Source organism: Vulpes vulpes, chromosome 11 (assembly GCF_048418805.1).
Source record: "Vulpes vulpes isolate BD-2025 chromosome 11, VulVul3, whole genome shotgun sequence".
NCBI lineage: Eukaryota > Metazoa > Chordata > Mammalia > Carnivora > Canidae > Vulpes > Vulpes vulpes.
The window spans coordinates 57,745,445-57,772,911 of NC_132790.1; the positions used below are offsets into that span (position 1 = coordinate 57,745,445).

The 27,467-nt window shown below is 38.4% G+C and overlaps 1 protein-coding gene across 27 annotated transcripts in view; it reads right to left on the reverse strand.

Moving 5' to 3' along the window:
* LRRFIP2 (LRR binding FLII interacting protein 2) overlaps positions 1-27,467 on the reverse strand; it is a 109,445-nt gene that overhangs the window by 61,648 nt on the left and 20,330 nt on the right. For 17 of the 27 annotated variants that reach the window (XM_026001038.2, XM_026001039.2, XM_072726445.1 and 14 more), the window contains exons 2-3: positions 24,159-24,303; positions 4,838-4,924 (exon numbers count right to left, since the gene is read on the reverse strand). In XM_026001038.2, coding sequence (XP_025856823.1) covers positions 4,838-4,924; positions 24,159-24,248 — 177 coding nt within the window. In that variant the 5' untranslated portion in view covers positions 24,249-24,303. Of the gene's footprint in view, positions 1-3,556; positions 3,608-4,837; positions 4,925-24,158; positions 24,304-27,467 lie in introns of all 27 variants that reach the window. The other 10 variants (XM_072726429.1, XM_072726426.1, XM_072726428.1 and 7 more) reach the window with 1 other exon arrangement.

Genomic DNA, 27,467 nt, shown 5'->3' on the forward strand with positions numbered 1-27,467 from the left:
AGGACAAATATGAGGGAAAGAGAAGGAAACTCTTATATAAAAGAAAAGCAGGACGCCTGGGTGGCTCAGTGGTTGAGCATCTGCCTTCGGCTCAGGGTGTGATCCCAGAGTTCTGGGATCACGTCCCACATCAGGCTCCCTGTGAGGAGCCTGCTTCTCCCTCTGCCTATGTCTCTGCCTTCTCTTTGTGTCTCTCATGAATAAATAAAATCTTTTTAAAAAATTTACATTTAAATTTAAAAAATTAAAAAAAAAGAGAGAAAAGATCCTAGCACCAACCTAAGAATTTTTTTAAGAGCTAGAAAGATCCTTAGAGATCATACAGTCTGATCCCTTCGTTCTAAGTCAAGAAAATCGCACCACAAAAAGATTAAGTAGGAATCCACAAAGACATAAAGCTGGGACCAGCATTCGAGTCTTTAACTGATGAGACCACCAAACCATAAAGAGAACATCGTATACTGGCTAAATCTACACTGACTACCTAACAAGAGCATGAAGAAAATGGCCAGATAGCCTGGGTTTTACTCAAAGATTTCTCCTTCTGTAGCAGAACAACCAACTTCATTTTCCAGGTATTGTAGAATAGTATTTTAAACTGCCAGTTGGCTTTTCCTGAATTAATAGCACCAGGGGCCAAGAGAAAAAATTTTGGCAACTGTGTTGGTAGGTCAACTACAAGGCTGAGTATCCTTCTCTTACACAGTCTAGGAAACAATCTATTTTCATTGTCCTGGAAGTCGATAGTAGTATATAGAATCCAATGCAGAAAAAAATAGGACAATGACTTAAAAAGATGGATGTATATTTGTTCAAGGCTTTCTGGAAAATTGTTTCAATACATTTAAGTTAATGGAAACAAATTGCAGTCTGTTTTTAAACATGAAGTGATTTTATTCAAAGAAAGAGGACCACAGCCCACTGAAGACACCTAGCCCTGTTCTCTGTCAACAAGTAATATTTTAAGTCAAGTCTAGAGCCATTCCCTCAGTTTCAAATTAGGAAACCTCAGAAATTGCACATTCTCTTCCAGGTCACCAACATGCTGCTCCTAGAGACACTTAGTTTAAAAACAGGAACGCTTGTGGTACTATCTAGAGGCCTACAAAGACTAAGGCCCTTTCACCTTGGTCCTTTCACTTTCCAACCCACTAGCAGGCGTGGTGCCCTCTCCGACCTTTGAATTCTGGCTCTGCCAATAACTGAGCAAGTTGTTGACTTCACCAGTCCTTCATCACCTTATCTGTAAAAGATGGTGGCACCTATTTTATCGTGTAAAAGATACACGATGGAGTATCTTTGGAGACACATGTAAAAAAGCACTAGCGCAGCACTGGCATACAGAGCGTGCTCATTGTTAGCTTCATTCCTGAGCCTCATGCCCTGGCTTCTCCTGTTCACATTACAACAACCCACCCTTACACCCAGAAAGAGTGAAAATTAGGAGAAATTTTTAACACAGGGAGATTTCTCCTTCTAATAACTAACAATCCTATTATTTGTATATCCATTGTTTCTTTTATTATAAATTTATTATTCTTTTTATTTTATTGTGACTATCATATGACAACTTCTACTATAGGCTCATAGACAGAATGCAGCCAGAGAGACAGATATGCTGAGAAGTGAAAGGAAAAAATTAGTTTGAATAGAATAAAAAGCAAGCTCCAAAGGGGTTAAGTGATAATTATTCCCATTTGAAACTAAACCCAGGACACCTGGGTGGCTCAGCAGTTGAGCTTCTGCCTTTGGCTCAGGGCATGATCCCGGAGTCCAAGATCGAGATCGAGTCCCACCATCAGGCTCCCAGCATGGAGCCTGCTTCTCCCTCTGCCCTTGTCTCTCCCTCTCTTCTCTGTAACTCTCATGAATAAATAAATAAAATCTTAAAAAAAAAAAAAAGAAAGAAAAGAAACTAAACCCCATTCATGTTCTCTGTGAATCCAAGCTATTACTGAGGACTGCATTCTAAGCCTCTAAACCCAAAATGTTCTCCCTTCCATGAAAATCTAGCACTTTCATTGCCTGAACTGCACACATTTCACGGAGGTAAAAAATATATTTTTCTTCATGGCCTCTGAATATAAGAATCAAATATAAGACTTTTAAAATAGGCTTTTCTTATTGAACGTTTTGGTCTGCCTTCAAATAATAAAATCTCAGGCAATTTAATTTTAGAACTACAATACATCATTTTAAAAAATTAAACTAATATTTCCGGGGCACCTGTGTGGCTCAATGGTTGACCATCTGTCTTCAGCTCAGGTTGTGATCCCAGGGTCCTGGGATCAAGTCCCATATCGGGCTCCCTGCAGGAAGGAAGCCTTATTCTCCCTCTGCCTAAGTCTCTGCCCCTCTCTGTGTGTGTCTCTCATGAATAAACAAACATATCTTTGAAAAACAATAAACTAATATTTCAATGGAAAATTTGCAAGCAAAAGTGATTTTATTCACACAAAATGTTCTTAATGCATCAACAGTAAGATAACCCAGTTTCATGCAGAAGACACTTTAAATAAAACCGATTAGGTTAGCTTTAGTAATAAGAAAGGGCAGATTCTACTCCGAAGTAACAAACACATTAGTGAGGAATCACTTCATTATAAGTAACCAAACATTATCTTTCTCTCCTTTCTAAAATATCACAATGAGAAGTATGATAAAATTTTAAATCTGTAGGTTGAAACAGCCATAAGTAATTTTTTTACAATCATGAATATTTTAATTCTGGTTGTACTTCAAAATGCTGCTACAGAAGGAATTTGCTTATAAAAATTTGTTTAACAGCAATTAGTGGCTTCTAAACCTTTAGGGATCAAAGACTCTCTTGAGAATCTGGTGTTCATAACACCTGTGGGGCCTTTCACTTAAAAATATTCAAAAGTCTGCATGAGATTTTAGGGCTTCCTGCTCCATCTCCCAAGCCTATTCACATGGGTAAAGAACCTCTGCAATAAGAGACAGCTAGGGAAATTACCAACATTGAAAAAAGTTCAAATTTAGTAATGATATACAATAACTAATATTTTACTGGTTCACAATCTGCTCTTGTAGCTAAAAATCTGGGAGTGGTGGTAGAAGACTCAAAAAGGAACTGAGAGAACTGAAAACATAAGAATAATTTTCATAGAAAATTAAAGAATGGCTTGGGTCATCTCTCACTGAGGACACTTCTGTCTATATTTTTTAAAAAGAGAGAAAGGAAAAGAGGGAGATGGAAGGACAGAGGAGAGGAGGGAGTGAAGGAGAGAGGGAAAAGAGAGAGGGACAAATATGAGGGAGACAAGAACAAACTCAGAGAAAAAAACACATCCATCTACTCAATCTTTCTTGGTCAAAAGTATTCATGACACAAATGTAAGGCTATAGACTACAATAGAAAATAGATGGACTCCAAGTACACATTTGGTCCACTACATGCACAAGAGACACTCTGACCTTTAGGTTCAAACATGCCAAACACTCCTACTTGACAAACTATTAGTCAATGTTTTACTTCAAGATTGCATATTTCAGCAATTGATCACAACATGCAGGGCAGGCAATCCTGGCCTACCAGCCACTTATGAATCTGTCCCCATTTCCGATCAAAGGAATAGTGAGAGTGCTACAAATGCAAAAGTTTCATCAACTGAAGTTTCCAACATACTGCACAATCTGAAAAGTCTTAAATTAATCCTATACATTTGCCCTGAAGAGCAGTGATTGTCAGCTTAATGGAAGTTACACATTAAAAATACAGAAAATTACTGCGCCTATTACATTCAATAATGAAGAAATACATGACTCTCTGCAGTATAGAAGAAATGGAACTTATAGTTAGTAACAATCTACTTATAATTTACTATAATTTTAGGAGTGTAAAAGACAAATGCACTGCAACATTTTCATTTTAAGCCAAGACTTGCATTCAATATTTGAAAATACATATGAGGCCAAAAAAAGCAACATATGTATCAAGTGTTTTTTAGTTTAGATTTGAACTGTGAATAAAATCTATATACTTCTCTTTCACCCAAAGTACCCCACCAACATCAAAATAAAGTGTTTAACACTATCCTGTAGATTTTTTTCCCCTTCACATCAATATGGAATCAGAAATATTTTTTATGTGAATTTTCAGAGTCAGATCAATGTCAGAAGGAAAGGTTAAAAAAGTATTCATTTCATTTTAAAGCAGCTTAATTTCTATATGCCTATGTTTATTTTTTGCTATTCTTTCTGATGATAAAAGTATATTGAAATGTATGAACTATAGGATAGCATTAAGAAGAAAACAAAACCAGCCAAATACACCACTGACACACTAAAGTATTTATAGTAATGACTTCTAAGTAGTTTTCGACCCTATATATGATAGGTTGATATATATGAGCCAATCCCGTCTTACAATTGGTTTGTGTTTGTTTTTTTTTTTTTAATTTACTTGCATGAATATTTTCCTCCATTATTAAATATGATTAAAAACTGTAAGGTTGAATGACTTCACAGTGTTTTATTGTAGATATCATAATATAATTAACCTAAATTTTATTAAGACAGGACTATAGTAAATAACTTTGTCATCTCTAAGCTGACTTTAGCTAATAAAAGTACTTATCACACCATAACAACTTGCTACAATGTACATAATAAAGGCTGTATATGTGTTTGCTGTTATTATTTAAAGCATATATTGCATTTAATTTGCTGACACAGAATGGCTTGTTAAAATATATACATCAGGTTATACTATTTCCAGTGTTTCAACAGGAATCAGACTTATTTCAGAAGGAAACTAGCCAAGTATTATCTTATTAGAGACTAGCACAAAATTAGGACCATTCCCCTAAATTACCTCTTTTTGTTGTCGCTCCAGTTCTCTCATGCGTATATCTCTTGCTTCTGCCCGGGCAGCCCGTTTTGCTGCCAGCCTTGCCTCTGCCTGAAAAGTAATATAAAGATTCAGCTTTATTTATGAACAACAACAACAACAACAACCTGACCTGCACACCAGCTGTGAAGATAAGGAGCAGATGGGACATAACTATCCATAGCAGGTGGGCAGACAAGCTGCCCTCTCTCTCAGCTGTATGTGTATCTGACTGCCTCAGTCAGCTCCCATACACTCATGTCTTTGTTCTAGCCCAGAGTCTCTCCTGAAATCTGGGCCTTTATTTTTAACTGCTTGCCTTGATTCATGTTCAAAACACTTCACACAATTCATTATATGTCTCTATAAACTTGTCTTTTCCAAAATGTCTTTCCCTGTCAATTCAATCATACAAATCAGAAACTTCAGAACCTGCCTCTATTTCATTTTGGACATTGCCAACATCCAGTCTCCAAGTACTGCCAATTCTCTACTGCTGAGTTTCTCTCACCTCCAGTCAGTAGTTATGCTTTTTCTGACTGTTTCGGGAACTCTTCAAATCTTTCTCCTTTTAAACTGGTATGCAATTCACATTAGCACCACATTCACCCCTTACAACTATACAGTTCAGTTGTTTTCAGTACTATAGTCACAAGATTGCACAACTACCACAACCATCTACTTCCAGGATGTGTTCCTCACCCTAAAAAGAAAGCCCATGCCCATTAGTAGGCACCCTTCATTACCCTGCCCCCCAGCTCCTGGAAACCATTAATCCTACCTTCTGTCTCTATAAATTTGCCTATTCTGAAAATTTGGTATCAGTGAAATTATACAAGAGGAACTCTTCATCTCTTGCTTGAACACTGCAAATGCAACTGCCTTCAAATCCACCTACCTCCAGAATGTGCCCTATAATTCGCTTCTACAATGTTACAGGATCACCAATCTGCCTTTCAAAACATGTTCTGATCATGTCATTATGCTGTGAAAAACCCTCCACTGGCTCCCCATCACTTATGGGGGAGCTTTTTTTTTTTTTTTGAAGAGGTAATGTGTTTATTAAAAATTATTTTTCCACCCAGAGGCAGTTAAAATTTATAATTTAAAACCCAGCCCACTACAAAAAGGGGAGGGAGTAAAAACTGTGCAACATTGACAAAAGAATCAACAGAGACAAGGCCCAGGAGGGGCAGCCCCGTGGCCCCGGGCCCCCGCCTCTCCCGAGGCCAAGAGCAGCAGCAGGAGGGTGGACATGGGGCTCCGCTCCAGCCCTGGGCATGGCCCGGTGTCCAGTCCTCCCTGGGGTGGGGGTGGGGTTTAGGGCAGGGCAGGGCCCCAGGGAGAGCCCTCAGTAGTGTGTGTTCACGGTGTAGCTTGGACTCACAACCTGTTCACTCCGCTCCCCCATTGCTGAAGCTGTACCCCACGGTCACTCGCTGTGAAGCAAAACTTCACAGACTAGCACAAAGACAAGAGAAAAGAAAAGCAGACAGAAATAAGGGTCCTCCCAGTCATATCTACCCCTTATTTCCAGGACTTGTTCCACATACACCAGCTACAGGCCACCTACCTCCATCTAGGACTCTACTATGCTCCATTAAGCCTGTCTTCAGCTCAGGTCATGATCTCAGGGTCGTGAGATCAAGCCCTGCATTAGGCTCCATGCTCTCACAGAGAGAATCTGCTTAAGATTCTCTCTCTCCCTATCCCCCTGGCCCTCCCTGCCCCCACTCACACAAATGCACTCTCTCTCTAAAAAAATATTAAGATATACAAAACAAAATTACATGCTTCTGTCACCCCCACAACTTCCATGTCTTGATTGATGTCTGCTAAATAAACAAAAGAATTTCAGGTCATGGACCAAAGCATAGAGGAAGTGAGACAAGGAAACAGCTTGATGTACCACATGAAACTAAAAATCTCCTCAGTGATTTCTGTCTTGCAGTGGTTTCCTCTGTTCTTGGCCACATCCTAACTCTGATTCAGACCACCTTCTGATAACTACAGTAGCAGCTTCTCCTGTGGTGTTACATTTGTGCCCAAGTCTCACATTAAGAGACTCAGCCAATGTTTAAAAGAGTCTACTGTCCGGAAGCAATTATGTTTGGTATACTGAAAATACAGGGTAAGATGTGACATCTTTGCCCCAAAGAAGTCCTCAACCCAGGTAAGGCACATGGAAACACAACCCTAAGTGAAGGAGCATGCAGGAGAGCATTTAGTTTCCCTGGTAAGGTCTGTGCAGGCTTCCAAGAAGAGGAGGCAGCCTAAGAGTTAACACTCAACTACCCCAATTTTGGCACTTTCCCTGTCTGCTTAACTGGCCTTTTAGTAGCAAAAACCCTCAACTGTAATCTGCCAACCTAAAGCTCTAAACAACAATATGACCAGAGCAATTAATCTTCTCACATGAGGAGTACTTGGGTGGCTCAGCCGGTTAAGTGTCTGCCTTCCGCTCGGGCCATGATCTCCAGGGTCCTGGGATGGAACCTGGCATCAGGCTCTCAGCCTGCTTCTCCCTCTCCCTCTGCTGTTCCCACTTCTTATATGCTTGTACACACTCTCTCTCTAATAATTAAATAAAATCTTAAAAAACAAAACAAAACAAAAATCTTCTCACAGGAATTTTTCATTGGTCTCTTATTCCTACCTTCTTTACCCCTCTGACTACACGTAGACACCACTTTCTTTCTACAGTTTGTATTTTATAGAAAAATACTTCAAGGCTAAGTTCAGTGATAGCAAATACATTTTTAAATTACAAAGTATCTTTTTTCTGGGAAAAGTTTTCAAACCCTCATTTTGTTTTTTGTTTTTTTTTTAATTTCAACAAAGCCATAGCAATGTGTAGGGATTGTCACTTCCATGTTAGTAGCTTTATACTTGTAAGCCTTCTTTAGAAATTTATCGAGAATGCCCATTTCACCCTTCCAAGATCAAGATGGCCAATTCTGTACATTCTATACTAAAATGGTTCACCAGTTTTCTCTCACCAAACCAACTGAAATCTCTCTGATAAGATTTCATTCACAGGAACCTGGCGGCTGTGTAACAAAAGGAACCCGGGCTTCAGAGCCACAAAAACACCCTTCCCTTTGTTGCCTAGCTGACTTTTATCCAACTCAGATATGCCTCCCTTTGGGGAACTGAGGAAGACCACTAAAAAATAAGCTGAAAAAAGGTAAACAGGATTTAAAAGTATTTATCTCAGTATTTTCCTACACATTACTACCAGATGTCTGAAACACTACTGATAGAAGCAACAAGAAAGAAGCAAAAGATGATTCCAATCCAGTAGGTAAAACACGCACTCTATATTCATATCGATATGTTTTTAAGTAGATAAATTACAGGTACACAAAGCATACTTCTAGGTAGTAACACTGGCATTTTCCCCTCAGAATACAACTGCATGATTTGTACACATTCGTTTTAACACATACTCATAGATATAAATAAATGGGATATAAGAATAAAGGATCACAAAAAATTAAGTTTGTGGCACCTGGGTGGCTCAGTTTGTTGAGTGTCGGCCTTTGGCTCAAGGCATGATCCCAGGGTCCTGGGATTGAATCCTACATCAGGCTCCCTGTAGGGAGCTTGCTTCTCCCTCTGCCTATGTCTCTGCTGTCTCTCATGAATAAATACATAAAATCTTTACACAAAAATTAAGCTTAAAGTAAGGTTGGTAAGAAAAAAAAAAAGTTAAACACAGAATCACCATTTGATCTGATAATTCCATTTCCGGGTATATACCTGAAAGAACCGAAAGCAAAGACTCAAAACATATCTATCTGTATGCCAATGTTCAAAGCAGCCTTATCCATAATAGCCAAAAAGTAGAAACAACCCAATGTCCATCAGTGGATGAATAAATAAAATGTGTTATATCCACACAGTGGAATATGATTCCAGGAAGGAAATTATGGCACATGCTAAAACACAGATGAATCTTGAAAACATTATGTTAAGGGAAAAAAGCCATATGCAAAAGTACAAATATTTTATGATTCTATGTATTTGAGGTACCTAGAATAATCAAATGGCATGGGCACAGAAAGTTGAACAGTGGTTCCAAGGGGCTGGAGGGAAGAGGGAAATGCAAAATTTTTATTTAATGGGTACGCAGTATAGGATAGGATAGTGGCAAAGTTCTGAAGATGGATAATAGTGCTGGCTGTGCAACAATATAAATGTACTCAATGCCACTAATTGTACACTTAAAGATGATGAAAATGGTAAATTATGTATTTTACACACACAAAAAAAAGTTGCATAAGACATGAAATCAGAATTACTCAGGAGCCTAAATCATGTAAATACTTATAGAGTCATTAAGTTGATATGACTCAAACTTTTAAAATAAAGTTAATAGAAAAATTTAGGGACTGGAAATTCAGGTTCAGAAGTTACCTGTGAAATCAAATAGGTCAATGGACTCAATTTCTAAAAATTTTTCTCAACATTATGCTTTCAAATATTAGGCACATTAAGACTGATTAAAGGAAATATGCAATCACTTATAGAAACGTATTCATCCTAGAACAGTGAAAATGATAGCACAAAAAGTAAAAATATATTTGAATAGAATTAAATTCATTTCCCACTAAATGCTTGGGATAAATGGAAAAATAAAGAATCCACAAATCCACAAATGCAAGAATCATGGGACTTGATCAGCCCTGGAACAAACTGCTTTAGTTTGTATCAATTCAGAAACCTTCTAAATTTGTAGGCTATTCACTTTAACACTCAATTAATAATTAGGAATCCTACAATGATCACTAAGAAAGAACTTCAAAGGGCGCCTGGGTGGCTCAATCAGTTGGGTGTCAATCTCTTGGTTTCAGCTCAGGTTATGATCTCAAGGTCCTGGGATCAAGCTACCCCGCCCCCCAATCAGGCTCTCCACTCAGAGTGGAGTCTGCTTGAAGAGTCTGTCCCTCTGACCCTTCCTCCAGTTGTGCGCATGAGTGTGCGCACACACTCACTCTCTTCTTCTCTTTCTCAAATAATCTTTTTTAAAAAAGGGAAGGAAGAAAGAAAGGAAAGGAGGGAGGGAGGAAGGAAGGGAATGAGGGAGGGAAGGGAAGGAAGGAAGGGTGGGAGGGAAGGGAGGGAGGGAGAGAGAGGGAAAGAGAGAGAGAGAGAGAGAGAGAAATGAAAGAACAAACTTCTAAGGGGGGCACTTGGATGGCAGTTGGTTAAGCATCCACTCTTGATTTCAACTAAGATCATGATCTCAGGGTCATGAGACCAAGCACCACAACTAGCTCCACACTGAGCATGGAGCCTATTTAAAATACTCCCCTCCCCTCTCTCTGCCCCTTGAAAGTACAGGCATAAGCTCTCTCTCAAATAAAAAAATAATTTTAAAAATTCTCTAGAAAGAACCTCTGGGAAAAGCTGAGAACTAGCCACATACTGTAGTTTGAGTACTTCTCCATTAAGGACTTTTCCTTTACCATCAGGATTTTGGATTATGCTCTTCTGGAATTTAAAACAAAGTGGGTTTGCAAACTAAGATAGTATCATATGGACTCTATGCTTGCCTCATCCCTAGAACACAACTGGATAACTACCAAATCATTCTGAAACCCATAAAATGAACCTGATGACTGACAGAACAAACTACATTAACTAGATGGAGAGAAGCTGGAATTTAAATTAATTTTTTTAAAGATTTTATTTATTCATGAGACGGGGGGGGGGGGGGGGCAAGGGGCGGGGACAGAGACACAGGCAGAGTGAGAAGCAGGCTCCATGAGGGGAGCCCAACATGGGACTCAATTCTGGGTCTCCAGGATCAGGCCCTGGGCCAAAGGCGGCACTAAACCGCTGCGCCACCCAGGCTGCCCGGGGAATTTAAATTAAACATGGGGAAAAAAGGAAAAGAAAGTAGATAAGATGCAATAAAAATATATATATATAAATCTCTTCATTTTAAAATAGGAAAAGGATTTGAATAGTTGTTTTTTTTTTTAAGATTTTTTATTTATTCATGAGAGACACAGAGAGAGAGGTAGAGACACAGGCAGAGGGAGAAGCAGGCTCCATGCAAGGAGCCTGATGTGGGACTCGATCCCGGGACTCCAGGATCACACCCTGGGCCGAAGGCAGGCGCTAAACCGCTGAGCCACCCAGGGATCCCCTGAATAGATATTTCTGTAATGAAGATGTACAAATGCCAATAAGCACAAAGATACTCAACATCATTAGCCATTAGGGAAAGACAAATCAAAACGATACTGACATACTTCACACCGATTACGATAGCTCTAATAAAAACAATTTTTTTTTTACACAGAAAATAACTAGTGTTGACCCTTATACACTATTCCAAACAGATTTGCAGTTCTTTAAAACATCAAACAAAGACCGTAGAGGCCCCATCTTCCAGGGAAAAGGCTCTGCTTCCCTATTTTCCAATCTCCAGAAATGGAAACCTTGTCACACTTGCTTGAGACCCAAGGTCTCGGGCCTTGTACTTCCTAACCAAGTCTTCCTTTACAATATCCCTTGATTCTCCATTTCCAACCACCTTTGATTTCCATTCCAATAGACTCCCCCTCTTCTAAGCAAGCTCTCACCACTTTCCGCTGCAATACTTCATTTCCTAATTCTAACTTCACTTTCTCCATTCCCACTCTCCTCCTACCCTTGCCATTCCATACTATACACTGTTGAATACTCTGCCTGAAACACCAAGGAACAAGTGAGATAAAACATCCCAAAATAAATATGATTAGTTATCATGTATTTTGTGGTGTCCAATGCCCAAAAGCATCTTTACACAAATTTGAATTGTTACTCCTTTGGTAAAATAAACACAGAACAGGCTAAAATAAACTCACTGTGGCTCCCACTGGCATTCCAAAGAAGAAACTCAACTGAACCAATCCTATTATAAATCTTCCATCTGTCGACTAGGTCTACAAGGAAGGCAGGATCCATACAATCCATTATACAGTGCTCACTGTTTCCTTGGAATATAATTCACAAGTCAAATTTCACTTAGGGGCAGCCCGGGTGGCTCAGTGGTTTAGCGCCGCCTTCGGCCCAGGGCCTGATCCTGGGGACCCGGGATCAAGTCCCACATCGGGCTTCCTGCATGGAGCCTGCTTTTCCCTCTGCCTGTGTCTCTGCCTCTCTCTCTCTCTCTCTCTTTCTGTGTGTCTCTCATGAATAAATAAATAAAATCTTAAAAATATTTTTCACTTAGGACTATTGGTTGAAGGGGGGGGAAAGGGTTACATTAGAAAAAAAAAGTTTTAGGGGCGCCTGGGTGACTCAGTCAGTTAATCATCCAAGTCTTGATCTCAATTCAGGTCTTAATCTCAGGGTTGTTGAGTTCAAACCCCATGCTGGCTTAAAAAAGAAAAAAAGTTTGAATCCATCATCCTAAGATTCAAAGGCAAGAGATTAATTATAACCCACATAACTTAATATAAATATAAAACGATATATGTTTATATATAATGTATCCCTCCTGAGACACACATGCACACTCCATACTATGATGTGAAATCTACCTTCCCCAGGGATCTTGTCTCAACTATGTGATCTTTTTTTTTTTTTTAAGATTTATTTATTTATTTATTCATAGAGACACAGCTAGAGAGAGAGAGGCAGAGACACAGGCAGAGGGAGAAGCAGGCACCATGCAGGGAGCCTGATGTGGGACTCGATCCCGGGTCTCCAAGATCACGCCCCAGGCTGTAGGCGGCGCTAAACTGCTGTGCTACAGGGGCTGCCCTCAACTATATGATCTTGATCTCTCTTCTCTATCTTCACTCCCTTCTCTATTGGTTTTTCTTCTCATTAAATAGGTTCAAACTCCCTCTCATCTTTCAAAAATGAATAAAAACAAACAATCCTATCTTGGTTCAATTCTGCCTTGCCTTCTCTTCACAGCCAACTTTCCTCACACCTCCTTCCTTGCTTCCCACTCTCTCCACATGACTGCATTCTGGTTTCTGCCCAAATGATTTTACTGAAATTACTCCTGCAAGTCACTAATGACCTCTAACTACCAAACCCAATAGGATTTTTCTGTTCTTATCTCACTTGTCCTTTCAGGACTTCCAACATCCCTGACCACTCAATTTTCTGCTTAAAATGTTCATCTCTTGGCTTTCTGCAATACTAACCCCCCAGTTTTACCCCTGACTCTCTGACCTCTCTTCCTCAGAATTTATCATGTGCTCATTTTTCTCTGCTAGCCCCTTAAATTTTAAGGAGCTTCCAGGCTTGATCTCTATGCTCCATCCCCGCACCCCACCTCCACCATGATACTGATTATCTGCAAATCTTTATGTCCAACTCAGACTTTTCTCCCACAGTCCTGATCCAACTGGCTATTAACCACTGAGGCTGTCCCACTGGAACCTCAGACTCAGTGTATCACAAACTGAATTTATATTCTTTCAACTTCCTCTTCCTCTTTATATTCCTTGGTAGCTGTCCAGTTATCCAAAAACTAAGATGAAGAATCATCATAAGCCTCCTCCTTCTTTTTTACCCTCTTCCACCACCACCTTCAGTCACCAAACCTCAACTACATAGCTCCCAACAACATTCTATATCTCTTTACTATTCCTTCCATCGAACTTTCCTCTCCATTCCCACTGTTACTGTCTTAATTCAGGGTCTTGGCATAATTTGCCAAGATGACTACAGCAGCTTCCCAGCTAGTTTTCTGCCTCATATTAGTCATTCTTCATATGGTGGCTAAAGCAATTATGTTACAAATCAAATCTGAAAAATCTTTTACTCTTCAATGGCTCCTCTACAGCTTCCAAAATCAAATTTAAACTCCTCAGCACACAAATCTCTTCATGATTGGCCCTACTGTCTCTCCAGCATCATCTCCTCCCATTCCCCAACCTCTCTCCAGCTATATGAGCTATTATGCTGGCAGCTTCCCACATGGTTCTACTTGTTTCTCACCCCCATGCCTATTGAGCACTTAGAAGACAATACGCAAAAACCCATAAAACAATACTGTTTATGGAGAAATGTATTTGAACTTTTAGAACTTTCAGGAAGGAAATCTTATGATTTTATTACAGTGGTTCCCTGTTGGGTGAAGTGGGGTAGGAAGAGAGGCCTAGGAAATGAAACAAATGGCCCTAAACTTCATTTATAAGGTCTTATTTCTCCCTTCCTTATTTTTTTTTAATCTGAAGTAATCATCACAAACAGTGATATCAGTTAATGTTTGGTGGTAGAATCATAGGTATTTATACTATTATCAAAACCTTCCTGCATTTAATATTTTCAAAGAGAAGTACATGAAAACACACACCCAAATGTCTTTAAAAAAAAGGAAACCTCTAGCTTTTTTTCAAGGGAGGCAAATAAATATTTCATAATTTGAGGGGTGCCTGGGTGGTTCGTTGCCACTGACTCTTGATTTAGTCTCAGGACATGATCTCAGGGTCCTGGAATCAAGCCCCACATCAGCTCCTTGCTCAGTGGAGAGTCTACTTGAGGATTTCTCTCCCTCCCCCTCAGTCCCTCCCCCCTCCGCATGCACTCTTCCTCTAGCTAAAATAAATAAATAAATATTTAAAAATATAGTTTTAAAAATTTCATTATTTGACAGAAATGCACTTAACCAAGCCAAGTGCAGGGCTGCCAGCTTGCATATATACCCATAAGATAAAACCTGTGCAACTGGAAGAGTAAGGAATAAAAAAAATAATCTGTATCTTTACAGACCATGCTTTAATTTCAAGAAATGTGAAGTACAAAATGTTTCAAAAAGTGAAACATTCAAGGAAAATGACTAATTCAGGTAGCTAAGACTCAGAGTTTACTGTGTTTAATTTAGTTTATTTTTCCATGACACTCATGCCAAAAGAACACTGAAAGACAAATTAAGAGACATAATATTTATTGTGTTGCTATGGTTTCCAGACTAACAAATAAAAGTCATTACTCAATTTTTTACCAATCTCCCTTTAGTAGAAAATCTCAGGTACCATTTTTCTTAACTAGATCTTACAATGTAATCATGGCTAACTACTTTTTTAAAAACTTTGGCTAGTTGAAAATCAACTACATTAAGTTTTTCTGAGTATAAACATCTATATGTATTAGATAAAAACCTAGGGATTTTAAGCCATTTTCTTCTGATGTCACACAACTATATGTTCCTTTTACTCTGAGACCTTTTGATAGCAAAATATTCATTTGGAATGAGAGAGGAAATTTAAGATTATAGACTCTATTACTCAGGTCTAAATACAACCTAATAAGTAGCTCAGAAAAATTGAAATTTTGGATTTACAGTGACATATCTAACCAAAGGGGAAAATGTGAGAATCATAGTTCTAGTAGAAATACTTTGAGGGGGAAGAAAAAGGCTGTTGCCAATAATGTCTTCACATTTAGGTTACTGATACTGTGCTCTTTGAAATTTTTTCTCCAAATTCCTCTAAGTCATAGGAATAGTGAAGATTATGACAATGAATGCTATACCAAATATTCTTCAATCACACAGACACAAAACTCAGTCTTGTTAATTCTGGTTGGAGGAACAAATCAAAAGCGAGATTACGCAGAGTGACACTGGCCATCACAGAGCCAGAGCTCTGACTTAGTTCTAGAGGTGAATGGGAAAAAAAAAATGGGAGAGATCTGCACTCAGTGGGAATTGGCTGAATTCATGCACTAATGCCACTGGAAGGAATTCTAGATGACTGAAAACAACTTATATTTGCTCTTTCAAAGGATTTGTCTAATAAAGACAGCACAAAGAAGGAGCATTTTTTTTAAACCAGGGAGAAATAAAAAAGTCACTCTTCATAACTCTAAAAGATTAATTCACATTTCATAATCTTATCAAAAATATAAATCTTTGTGTACCACCACTGAGAACACTCAAAAGCATTTTAAATAAGAGTAATTATGCCTCTGGGATCCCTGGGTGGCGCAGTGGTTTGGCGCCTGCCTTTGGCCCAGGGCGCGATCCTGGAGACCCAGGATCGAATCCCACGTCGGGCTCCCGGTGCATGGAGCCTGCTTCTCCCTCTGCCTGTGCCTCTGCCTCTCTCTCTCTCTCTCTGTATGACTATCATAAATAAATAATAATAAAAAAAAAAATATTAAAAAAAAAAAAAAAGAGTAATTATGCCTCCTGTGGAGTCAGCTTTCCAGACAAATCCGATTTGCACAGAATCTGAACCAAGCACAAAAGGATGATCAAAAAAGTGTCAGAATTAAGAAAGACTCAAAACCTGATCTTGAAATCCTGGAGTGCTTAGGACTCAGCCTAAGTCTACACTTCTTCCCTGGACAAATCTCATCCATACTCACGATTTCAATCACCTTCTACATGCTCACAGGTCTTGACTACAGCCCAGACCTCTCCTTGCAGTTCTGGATCCATTTCCACAAACTGCCCCTTCACAGTCCCCACTTATATACCTCACCGACACTTTAAATACAAGTCCGTAGTCCACCCTCTCCAAGCCTCCTCTCCATGTGAATGTTCCCTACCACCACCCAGGGGCACAATCCAAACGTTCCCCTCTCTGTTACCCACACACAGCCACTCACTACTGAGCATTGACTACTTACTTCTCTGACCTCTGTCCCAACCATCTCTCACCATCCCCACTGTCATCCTCTGAGCCAGGCCCCCATTGCCTCTGCAAGTCTCACAACTCATCTGCCCGCATCCACTAGTGTCCTTTCTGATATAATCTCCAACCTGCACTAACGTCATCCTTTTAAGGCACAGATCCGATTATGTCATACCCCTATACAAAATTCTTCAATGTTTTCCATCGTTCTTAGGACACAGACTCAAATCCTAAATACAGTCTATAAGAACCTGTAATAGGGTTTTCAATGTCCCTATTGACTTTTGGGACAGATAATTCTTTGTTGTAGGTGGCTGTCCTGTGCATAGGATGTGTATGAGCATCCCTGGTCCCTATCCACAAACACCAGTAGTACATCCCTCCTCCAGTTATGACAGACAAAAATATCTACACAGTGCCAAATGTCCCATGGGAGACAAAATCACCCTCAGTTGAGAACCACTGGCTTATATGATCTGGCTCCTGCCTACCTACCTCTCTGGATACTCTCCTCCTTGCTGTGCATATTAGTGTAAACAGTGATCTCATAGGGGACACAACCTTAGGAGCCTAAGTGCAGATTTCAGCCTTACTTTTCTAGCTGTATGACTTACTTCACTTCACTTCACTTCCCCAAGCCCTGCATTCATAATCGATAAAATAAAGAACTTGGGACAGTGACTGTACGTAATACAAGCTCAGTACATGTTAGCTGTTATTATTAATCCTTGAATTCTTCATACTCTTTCAGGCTTAAAAGCTTGTCACACATTCTTTGCTTTGACTGGAAAGCTCTTTCCCACATATGACAACTCTTTTTCCCCTCAATAATTCCACACATCCTTCAAAACTCAGTTGAAAGGGCACTTCCTCAGGAAAGCCTTCCCAAAGTCCCCAAACATGTCAAGTTCCTCATCACACACTTTTTAATAAAACCATTTACTGTCCACTCAAAGCACTTAACACAGCTGTAAATAAATAGATTACTGTATTTCCTCAATTCTAAGAATGCCACTGTGACATACACTGACAATCATGGCTTTCAAGATAGAAATTACCATGTTAAATGTAGACATTTTGAAGAAAAAAGGAAACTGAAAATTGAACTAGTCCATCCCGCAATTCTTTGTTTAATGTCTGTTTTCCCCCATAGAATCTAAGCTCCCTGAGGGCAATGACTATGTTAGACCTGTCCACTCCATAACCCTCATACATGACACAGCACCAGTAGAGAACAGATGCTCAAAAACCATTTACTGAATGAATGACATTCAAAATGTGTGCCGTTTTATGGGATGCCTGGGTGGCTCAGCAGTTGAGCGTCTACTTTTGACTTAGGGCATGATCCTGGAGTGGAGTCCCAGGATCGAGTTCTGCATTGGGCTCCCCTGCATGGAACCTGCTTCTCCCTCTGCCTGTGTCTCTGCCCCTGTCTCTGTCTCTCATGAATAAATTAATTAATTAAATCTGTGCAGTTTTTGAAAACTCTCTTCTTTTTTTTTTCTTTCTTTTTTTTTTTTTGTGTGGGGGATGGGGGGGGACTCCATCATGATCCTGAGATCAAGACCTGAGCTGAGATCACCAGTTGAATGCTAAACCAACTGAGCAACCCAGGTGCCTCTTTAAACTCTACTCTTAAATGAAAGATGGTATTAACACCCATAAATAATGTGATTATGGTAATTCTTTGCATTTCCAAAAGCTGCTATCCTTGGCAAGTTTTTAATCCTTAATTGCCATGCCCTAAAAATAAATAAATTACTCAAGTAAAATAGTGAGAAACTATGAGATAATTAGTTCTACCAAGCAATCATGTTTATCATTCCATAAAACAATAACCCTGGGCAGTATCTTAAGCACAGTTCTTGTCTTTGTATCCTTCTGTTCAGGCTGCTAATATATAAACAAAACCTGCAGACTTCTGGTTCTCACTACTAGATGCCTGAGATGCCTGTGACTTCCATAGCCAGCAAAATAAAATCCAACCAAGCATCCATCAATAGATAAATGGATAGACAAAATGTATTATATAAATATAGTGGAAAATTACTCAGCCTTAAAAAAGGAATGGAAGTTATTTGAAGGTGGGGAGAGGGAAGGAATGAAGTTCTTATTCATGCTACAACATGGATGAATCTTGAAGTCATTACAATAAGAGAAAAAAGCGAGATACAAAAGGAAAAAACTGTAAATTCCACTTACGTGAAATATTCAGAATTAGATAAATACAGACATAAAGTAGATTAAAGGTTACCAGGTTCCAGAAGAGGGGGAAATGGGGAGGTATTACTTAATGGTTACAGACTTTCTGTCTGGGATGATGAAAAGGTTTTAGAAAGAGAGAGTGGTGATGGTTTATACAACACTGTAAATGCAATGAATGCCACTGAATTGTCTGAAAATAGTTAAAATGGAAATTTTTATTATGCACATTATAATCACAACTTCTAAAAAAATAATATGGTAAAATACCAAAAACCACTGAATTGTACATTTCAAATAGATGAATTATATCTCAATAAAACTATTTTGAAAAATGAAATCTGGAAGCACCTGGGTGGTTCAGTTAAGTGTACAACTCTTGATTTTGGCTCAGGTCATGGTATCAGGCTCTATGATATCCACCTGCTTGAGGATTCTCTCACTCTCCCTCTCCTCTGCCCCTCCCCCTGCTCATGCGCTCACTCAATAAACTTTTTGTTTTTTAATCGTTTTTCTAAAAACTGAAATCTAAAAGCCCTAGCAGCCACAAATGTCAAAAAGTCAGAAAAGTTTCCCTTCTTCCTTATTATAAGTAGGTGTATGCACCCAATAGGTCTACATGTACATTCTGCTCAACAACAAAAGTCTCTGAAAACTCCATTTGCTAAATTCCACCCAACTCCTTTAAAATTTTATCAATTTCTATGTTTGTCATTGATCTTTTAGATTTAAGAGAACTGTACATTATGAGCATGAATCTCTGTGGGTTCTGGATCTCAAGAGAACTCACAGAATTTTAGAGCTAGAGGGACTCTCAGATCATAAAGTCCAAAAATAAGCAACATTCTGATTAACTTTTATTTGGAGAAATATGCATAGAACATGTTTTCTTCATTTCTGCAGCTCTAAAACGAGGAGCTCAGTAATATTCTAGGCTTCTGTGATGCCTTAAAAAGACTGTTTGCTATCCCTTCAAAAGGCTTAATTTCTTTTCCTGGGAACACTCACCGTAACATTTGCCAAACTAACCACAGTAAGGCAGCATACATGGCTTCCATGCTACCCTCATTCTCCTTTGGAGAGTGAGCTGTCCAGGGGTTCCCAATTTGATACACTCTGTGCTTTCAGGTAATTTTCACTTAAAGTCAACCCTCCAAATGCATTTCCCCCAAACCTGTGGAACAATCAAAGCCAAGCGAGCAAGAAAAAAAGTATGCGGATTGGCCCTCTGACACCATAGAGAACTGGCTGGTGACCCCTTCTGACACTGCTCTCCTGAGCGCTTCCAAAGCTGTGGCAGCCCATGTTTCCCTCACAGAACAGCAACATACCTACTACAGACAGGATGGGACTTCTAAATCCATCCACATTCCTGACTTCACAGAGCAGTCTTCAAACATCTAAACATCTTTTTACAATGTACACAGGTCTTACATTTTGATTACAAATCAAAATGAAGATTTCTCTAGATGGGTGGATAATGGTTCCACAACAATGTAAATGTACGTATGGCCACAGAACCCTACACTTTAAAAATGGCTAATATGGTAAGTTTTATGTTATGTGTGTTTTACCACAATGTACTCAGTTCCATATTTTAACATGCAAGTTATCCAGTTTACAGAATATTTATGCCTTTTGTTTCTTTTTTTAAAGTTTTTTTTTTTTTTTTTTAGATTTTATTTATTTATTCATGAGAGACACAGAGAGAGGCAGAGACGTAGGCAGAGGGAGAAGCAGGCTCCATGCAGGAAGCCTGATATGGGATTCGATCCAGGGACTCCAGGATCATGCCCTGGGCCAAAGGCAGATGCTAAACCACTGAGCCACCCAGGCATCCCTGCCTTCTGTTTCTTTTCCTCCTCATTCCCTCTAGTTCCCTGACTTGGGGCCAACTGAGGAGCAAAGAAACCTGAGCAAATAGTAAGCAGGAGGACAAAGAGGTTATTTTTCTTTATTTATGGCATCCCTGATCTACCTCAAAAAACAATTTGAAGTGAGAAAACACAAATTAACAAATTGAGATTTAACAATTTAAAAAGGAGGATTAAGCTATTTGTCCTTTTTAATCATTATGGGAGTTCTGTTCATTATTGTTGTTTGTTCCTAACTTCAGGCATGGGTTTTTTTTGTTTTTGTTTTTTTGTTTTTTAGCTTTATGAAAGGGATGATCATATGGGAGAAAATAAGGATTAGGGATCAGCTGCAAAAGTCAACCACGTAATATATGAATGTACAATTAAGAATTGGCTATGAAAACTTTAAAGGAAAGAAAAAGAATTACAAGAAATGTATGAAGGAATTATTAAAACTGCTAAATCTATTTCCTCTAAGCTTTTCGAACTACTACATCACATACTAAGCACTCATGCAAATAAAAATCTTGAAACTTAATAAAAACTGGCCTTTTCATATGGACGGTTAAGCTGAGCCTTTTGACCAGGTTAGTAAGAACTGGCATACTCATATTCAGAATGCTGAAAATAGAATAGAAAATATCCTATTAGAAATTAGAAAATAGAAAAACTAAAAATATTGGCCTTCTAAATCTTTTTAGAATAATGTTTATTATTATACTATAACTTGTATTTTAATAACTGGATTAAGCTAAATTATGTATAGCAAAATAATAATGTATAGGGAGGAAAACCACTTGCAGGTATAAAAAACTGACTATCCAGGATAGGATCTTCTGTATATTTTAGTTTATGGTTCCCAAATCCGACTGGCCAGCAAGATCCCAGGAACAGGGGATCCCTGGGTGGCTCAGCGGTTTAGCACCTGCCTTTGGTCTGGAGCGTGATACTGGAGTCCCAGGATCAAGTCCCACGTCAGGCTTCCTGCATGGAGCCTGCTTCTCCCTCTGCCTGTGTCTCTGCCTCTCTTTATCTCTGTGTCTCTGCCTCTATCTCTGTGTCTCTCATGAATAAATAAATAAAATCTTAAAAAAAAAAAAAAAAGATCCCAGGAACAAAAGTTCCTGTGCATGCATGCATACACACACACTTAAATACAGGTTTCTGAGCTCAACCCCCACAGATTCAGATTTAGCAAGTACAAGTAAGGCCCGGGGCTCTGTACATTGAACCAGTTCCCTCGGAGACGCCTGGGTGGCTCAGAGGTTGAGCATCAGCCTTCAGCTCGGGTTGTGATCCAGGAGTCCCTGGATCGAGTCCCACATCGGGCTTCCTACATGGAGCCTGCTTCTCTCTCTGCCTGTGTCTCTGCCTCTGTGTGTGTGTGTGTCTCTCATAAATAAATAAATAAAATCTTAAGAAAAAAAAGGAAAAGAAAAAGAAACAGTTCCCTGAGAGTGTCTGGTGATCAACCTATCTTAATGAATTTATTTTTCAAAAAAGGCCATTTTACCTCTAGGAGCACTTTCAATTCTGACTTACTAAATAGCAACAAAATAGTCCACTGCAAGCCTAACAGTATGCTAAAGGTTTACATGCTTTATTTCCTTTAATCATCACAACAGCCCTATAATACAAGACAATATTATTCCCATTTTACAGATGAGGAAACTGAAGTCTTAATATAATAGTTACTTAACAAAATTACTCAACAAGCAACTAGTAGAGCCAGGATTCAGGGCCACACTTAGAACTCTCCAAAGCCCTCCTCTTCTGGAAGCAGTATGGTATAGTAGAATGAACAATGGCTTTAAGTAGCTGAATTTGAGCCCCAGCACTGATACCTTTTAGACATTTATCTCTCAGCTTTGTCTGTTTCCTTATCTATGAATAAGGCCAATAATAACCCCTATCCTTCCTAACTCATAAGCTTATTGTGAGAATCAAGATGTGTAAGTACTTTCAAAATCAGGGAAAGTTAGCAAAACACAAACTATTAATGGGAAAGTTGGAGAATATTCAGAAACAGTATAGCACAAAGAGTAGTTAAATGCTCAGACTTTGGAGCCAGACTTCATGTGTCTGAACCCAAGCCCTGCCATTTTCTGGCTGTGTGACCTCAGAAAAGATACTTAACATTTCTGTGCAATGGCTTCTTTAGAAAAGATACTTAACATTTCTGTACAATGGTTTGTCTGTTAAAATGGAGATAATAATAAAACCAATCTCTGAATTCTGTGAAGATTAAAGTAATGCAGTTTAAATACTAGAAATGTTTGTAACATAGAAAGCACTCAAGTGTTAAATGTTTAGAATGCACCCACTTTTGCAAACAAAGCATCATAGATCCAAAAAAAAAGAGCTCAAATATTTAGTGACAGTAGAAAAAAGCCTATAAGGTGCCAACATTTTTCTCTCCTTATAGAAATCTGGGTAAATCCCTCTAATTTGGGAAATAAACATTTTGAGTAGTTTCAGTTTTTAAATAAAACTATGTGGCTCCCAAAATGCTTCATCTGTGCAAATACTTAAGATCCTTGTATCTCATTTTCACTTCATTTTAAAGTATCTTTTATCGTTTTATCCAAAAATATCCCACTTGATTTTTTTTAAGTAATTTTGTTAAAGTAATATCACAATTTTGTCAACAGTTTTCAGGCAACTTTTCTTTGCTTCAAACATCCCTCTACACAATCTGACTTCCAAGTCAAAAGCTAACTAAGTAGCTTACCAAGGAAAAATGTAACAATGAGCTGGATCAAAAAGAGACTGTATAATATGTCAAAGGAAATAGCAACAGTCCTAAATGAGCTATTTACCAAGAATAACAAAGAGGAAGTGGTGAAGGACTAATCCTCACAAAAAGAATATAATTTAATAATGTTCTAACCAATTCCTGCACCAGATTAATTTATGGTCAGGTCTGCAGCTGCAGATAGAGTCAGCATCTGAAACAAAGTTGGCACCTTACTAAGAAATCACAGCTGGGAGTTATCTTAAATTTCCAATATGCAACAGGAAATGTTGCCAGTGATTCAATAGGTGACAACCCTTTCCATTTTTTTCTTTCTTCTGAGTTGTCAACAAACTGAAACAAAAATGCTCCAGAAGCTCTGGTACTAGCTGAAAGTTAAACATAAAAATTCCACTGCAGTATTTCAAAAAACAGCTAAAACAACTGAATCTGGGCAGACACCAAATAAGGACTGTTTCTGTCAACATTTATACAGTGCCTCCTGAAATATGTTAACTGTATAGACCACGAGCGTTTCTATAATATAGTTACCATATTTTCCATTTAATGACCTTAAGTTTCAATATTGAAGAATAATTATAAATTTCTTCCCCCCCCCCATAATTATAAATTTCAAAACATTATAGATACCTCAAAGTAATCCACAAAAAAATGAAAAATTAATTTTGGATTAAAAACAGATATTCAAATAAAAAGATGGTAACTGGAACTATATTTTATTCTAATATACTATTTAGAGGCCAGATATAACATCTTCTTTACAGTCAGCATTCTGAAACTAGCTCAGTAAATGAAAGTCTATATATATCCTGCTGCCACCCCCACCCCCAACCCGGCATTTTTACAACATTCTCAACTAGGCAACTCAATGTTGAGAGGGGGTTTTCCAGACACACCTCTCTGGCAATGTTACTCAAAGCTTCATCTTCTGCAGAAAATCGGTCTTTTACAGGTGTCCTTTTCCTTCCAGAACCAGGAGTCCCCATATTGTCTTCTTAATAGTTTTTTTAACCGTGAAATGTGATCTCACTGTTTTCAACTCTGAAATAAAAAGAAACAGAATTAACTTAGGATGTTACTCTTTGTACCATTTTAAAGCTTCTTCATACATTCACTTTTAGAAAAGAGAACTTGTATTTATGTATTTACATATAAATTAGTCACCAAATACTTTTTCCTCACTATCAAATTATTCCAACAAATTTTAGAATACTTAAATTTATACTAATTATTAAATCTCCCAATTCTTTTTACCATGCTACCCACAGACCACAACCTATAAAAATGTGTTATAGGGGCACCTGGGTGCTCAGTCAGTTGAGTAGCCAAATCTTGATTTTGGCTCAGGTCAAGATCTCAGGGTTGTGAGATTAATCCCCACCTAAGGCTTGGTGAGGAGTCTGCTGGAGATTCCTTCCCACTGCTCACACCCCTCCCCCTCCCCACACACGCAGGCACTCTTTCTCTCAAGTAAATAAATAAATCTAAAAAAAAAGAACACTTTGAAACATTAGCCTCAGAAAACTGCAGTCAGCAGTAATTCTTCTTTAAAATTACTACAGCTGTTTCTAAAACTTATTTCTATCCCAAAGCAAAAAACATTTCAGAAAGTCATTCATTCTAAAGCTTTGAAAGAACATATTCAAGAAATTTTAAGATAGAACCTTAAACTTACAAAGGTAAGCTGGCTTTTTTTTTTTTTTAAAACATTTTATTTATTTATTCATGGGAGAGACAGAAGCGGAGACACAGGCAGAGGGAGAAGCAGGCTCCATGCAGGGAGCCCGATGTGGGGACTCGATTCCAGGTCTACAGGATCAGGCCCTGGCCTGAAGGCGGCGCTAAACTGCTAGGCCACCCGGGCTGCCCCGGTAAGCTGGCTTTTTAGTGTATTTAAGAAACAATTCCAATTAAACAATTACCACATAAAAGAACAAATGAAGATTTATTATTCTGCAATTAACAATAACCAACACTGTCCAAGCAATATCTGAGTGCCTGTAACTGCCAGATACTGTGGAAAGTGCCAAAGATACAGTGACAAACAAAACTGACATAGGCCAACGATTAAGAATATATCTATGGATCTAATATTGTTGCTGTTATCATGAAATAGACCCATTTTTACAAAGAGAGAAGAAAAACTCATCTACCAGGATTAAATAATAAGGATAATAAAGATCATCTGACCTTTGAAACACATGGCATTTGAAATTAAAGAGTCCCATAAGAAAATGCATCCCAATTTGCATGACTTCCTTCTTTCCTATACATATTCCTGAGAAGTATAGCTCATTTAGCAAAATACCCATTTACTGAATTTTTTTTCCTAGCTTTAACAAAATAAGCTGGTGAAATTTCATTACACTGTGAGTCACAAAGGAATTCTCAAGTAAGTCTGTCCCAGTAGAATAAACTATATTAAAACTCCAAATGACTTTCATGTGTTGGAATTCACTTGGTTCAGGCAAAATAAAACAGAACCACTTCATCAATTCAGTGTTTATTAAAAAAAAAAAAAAAAAGTTCTCTCTAATGAAAATTCAGGGCATTCCCCTCTTATCTGACACCATTTCTTATTCCCACATAGCTAACATGCTATGTTTGTCAATCAGAATGAAGACTGATGATAGTTCATTACTCTGCCATAGAAAATTTATCTGGATATGATAAGAAAGGACTCCTTCAAATGGAAATGAAGAGAAGGAATGTGTGTCTGAAAGCAGCAGCTGAGAAGTCCCAGCCACAAATGTGGAAAATTTCTGAAAAGCTCAGTGTTGTTTTTTTCAGAAGTCTCCCATCACCCTTACCTTCAGCATCATTTTAAAGATCAGACACTTAATAGTAATGATGTACAGGTACTAGTCACCTACTGAGAAAAAAGCAGGATGTAGTACTTTTCAAAGACTGGCAGAACAATTTAACTGATACCACCATGATATCACCCAATATATTCATCCTTCAGCGGGCCTTCCGAGGACACATTCAAAGACATTCCAAAAAAACAGGAAACAAAAAGAGGCATTTTCTAATTCCAGGAAGAAAAAAATAATTACAGAATAAGAAATGAAGATTTTAACAAGAGTTTAACAGTGGTTTCATTAGGAGGAAAGAATTAATGGCTGCACTTTTTTTTTTCTTCTTCTTCTTGATTCTCTAACATTTCAATAACACTGGGGAAAGAGAGATACATTTAAAAATAAATAAACAACTAGATAGATAAATCCAGATTCAAGACACAAAGAATAAAGTGGCCCCAAAGTGGATCACTCCCAAATTAGATACCATATAGTATACAGCTGAGACACACTATCTGATGAAGACACTGCTGGTGGCACTCTTTTGATTGGATATCTGCCTCCTTTATTTTTCCATAATCCATTTCCTTCTTTCTCTAACAAACATTGCCTTAAACCTCAGACCTGCCAGGATACTTCTAGCACAGAGATTTACATAAAAGATTATCTTTTCCTAAAAATTATCTTTTCCTCAAAACAAAACTGTTTCAACAGGATCTAAGCTAGCCAGCCCTGAGAGAAAGATGACAAGAGACAAAGGCATAGGATAAGCAGCAAATGGGAACAATGTTCTGTTTTCTCATCCTTCTGGTCCTATCTACAGAGTATCTAGGTATTTACCTGATTCATTGGCCAGGTCCTGTCACCTTTTACAGGTGCACAGGAGGTAGATCAACAATTAACTATGTCAAAAACAATCTAATATTTTTGAAAGAATTACATGATTTGTACTCTCTAGGCAGACATCCTTACTAATATTAGAAAAAGGTTTTTTTTAAATTAATTTTTATTGGTGTTCAATTTACCAACATACAGAAAAACACCCAGTGCTCATCCCGTCAAGTGTCCGCCTCAGTGCCCGTCACCCATTCCCCTCCATGCTCCGCCCTCCTCCCCATCCACCACCCCTAGTTCGTTTCCCAGAGTTAGGAGTCTTTATGTTCTGTCTCCCTTCCTGATATTTCCCAACATTTCTTTTCCCTTCCTTTATATTCCCTTTCGCTATTTTTTATATTCCCCAAATGAATGAGAACATACTAGAAAAAGGTTTTCAGGTCCTATGCAATCTATCTTCAAAATAACAAAAATAAGGATATAGACTCAAAAGGTGATCTCAAACAGATTTTTTCCAGTTGGTGATCCTAAAGGACTTTCAGTAAGTTGCTATCGCAAAGAGGTTTCCTCAAG